This window comes from Cyprinodon variegatus, unplaced genomic scaffold, assembly GCF_000732505.1.
Source record: "Cyprinodon variegatus isolate N-32 unplaced genomic scaffold, C_variegatus-1.0 Scaffold48, whole genome shotgun sequence".
NCBI lineage: Eukaryota > Metazoa > Chordata > Actinopteri > Cyprinodontiformes > Cyprinodontidae > Cyprinodon > Cyprinodon variegatus.
This window is the reverse complement of record NW_015150501.1, coordinates 1,511,584-1,512,983: the sequence shown is the minus strand read 5'-3', so window position 1 is coordinate 1,512,983 and position 1,400 is coordinate 1,511,584. Positions and strand designations below refer to the sequence as shown.

Genomic DNA, 1,400 nt, shown 5'->3' with positions numbered 1-1,400 from the left:
ATATATATATATATATATATATATATATATATATATATATATGTATATATATACTGATCTGAAGTCGCATGTTTTAACCATGAATTCTACAGAGTGACCCCAAGCAAATGCATTTTCAAGCAATTGCCTCTACATCCACTATGCATCAGCTGTTTCCTCCATTCCTCCCCCACCCTGTTCTTAATTTGGTTATAGAGGGGAAGACATCGATTACAAAGAAGGGTCTGGCTTTTCAGGACAGAAGCGCCTCTGCAAGTAATGCATAATGAGGCAGCCTCTAAAAGCTGGCCTATTGTATAGAGTGATCTTAAAGATATATTTCAATACCAGTGGAAGCCCTACCAAAACATGTGCTGTGCCATTAAATTAGCAGTTACAGGACATTAAGATTGCCATAATGAAAGGGTGATCTTTTGTTGTAGACTATAGATAGTAGGAAAGACTGGATGGATGCTGAATCGATTCGTGCAGATTCTTACACCGCTTTTAATTAGAAAAATAGATAAAATATAAAAAAAAATATCCACAAATCATCAATGAGCTGCACATGAGTTTACACTGTTAATAATAAGCTTTTAAAGAGTAGCAGTGAGAATTAGAAATCAGTTTTTCCTCAACCTATTATTCATGCCACACCCTTCCACTACAGCCTAATCTGGAGAGCTTTAACTGCAGTCTGCCTCCACAGAATTAAAAAAATCTAATCAATAGAAGCTATTGATCCAAACTGATCCAAATGGGGAGAAAGAGAAGAACTGGGCCGCTCCTCATTGTCTGAAATGCCGGTCATGTCTTTCTGTGGGAGACAAAGGAAAGCAGACTGCTCAGACTGAGGGGGGGCTCTGATAGGGAAAGAATAGGCTTGGTTTACCCTCTTTTCTCTTCCTCTCCTTTTATAGATGGTGTATATGGATAAAGTGAATGGAAAGAGTTGTGAAGTCGGACACGCCCGGTGTGAAAAAAAAAAAAAAAACAGTCGAGACAACAAGACAGCCGCTATACCGTTATTCCAAAGCGCACACCCACCCACCACATAGCGCACTCCACAGGATCCACAAAGAAAGAAACATTAGAAACAATATATGTATGAGATATGAACTGGGATGAAATAATAACGTTTAGTAGAAATATATTTATGAGACAAAATTTGTATATCCAAAAGAAATAAGATAAAAAAACAAAAAACAAAAAGAAACAAACAAATAAAATAGTTTATTTCCCTTACCTTGGCACCGATCTGGTTACCGCACTGACCGGCCTGGATGTGCACGATTTCCCTCATGATGGAGATGAAAGTTTTCTAAGACAGGAGCGAATAGATGCTGTGAGGAGAGCACGAGGAGCCGACAGGTCCCTTACGAGCTCGCGCTGGACAATGGATTTATAAGGCTGGAGCGCAT

At 38.9% G+C, this 1,400-nt stretch overlaps 1 protein-coding gene across 2 annotated transcripts in view; it reads right to left on the bottom strand.

The window, feature by feature from the left end:
* The window catches only part of LOC107082212 (tubulin beta chain), a 4,312-nt gene extending 2,912 nt beyond the window's left edge, over positions 1 to 1,400 (bottom strand). For both annotated transcript variants that reach the window (XM_015370762.1, XM_015370763.1), the window contains exon 1: positions 1,226 to 1,400. In XM_015370762.1, coding sequence (XP_015226248.1) covers positions 1,226 to 1,282 — 57 coding nt within the window. In that variant the 5' untranslated portion in view covers positions 1,283 to 1,400. The remainder of the gene's footprint in view (positions 1 to 1,225) is intronic.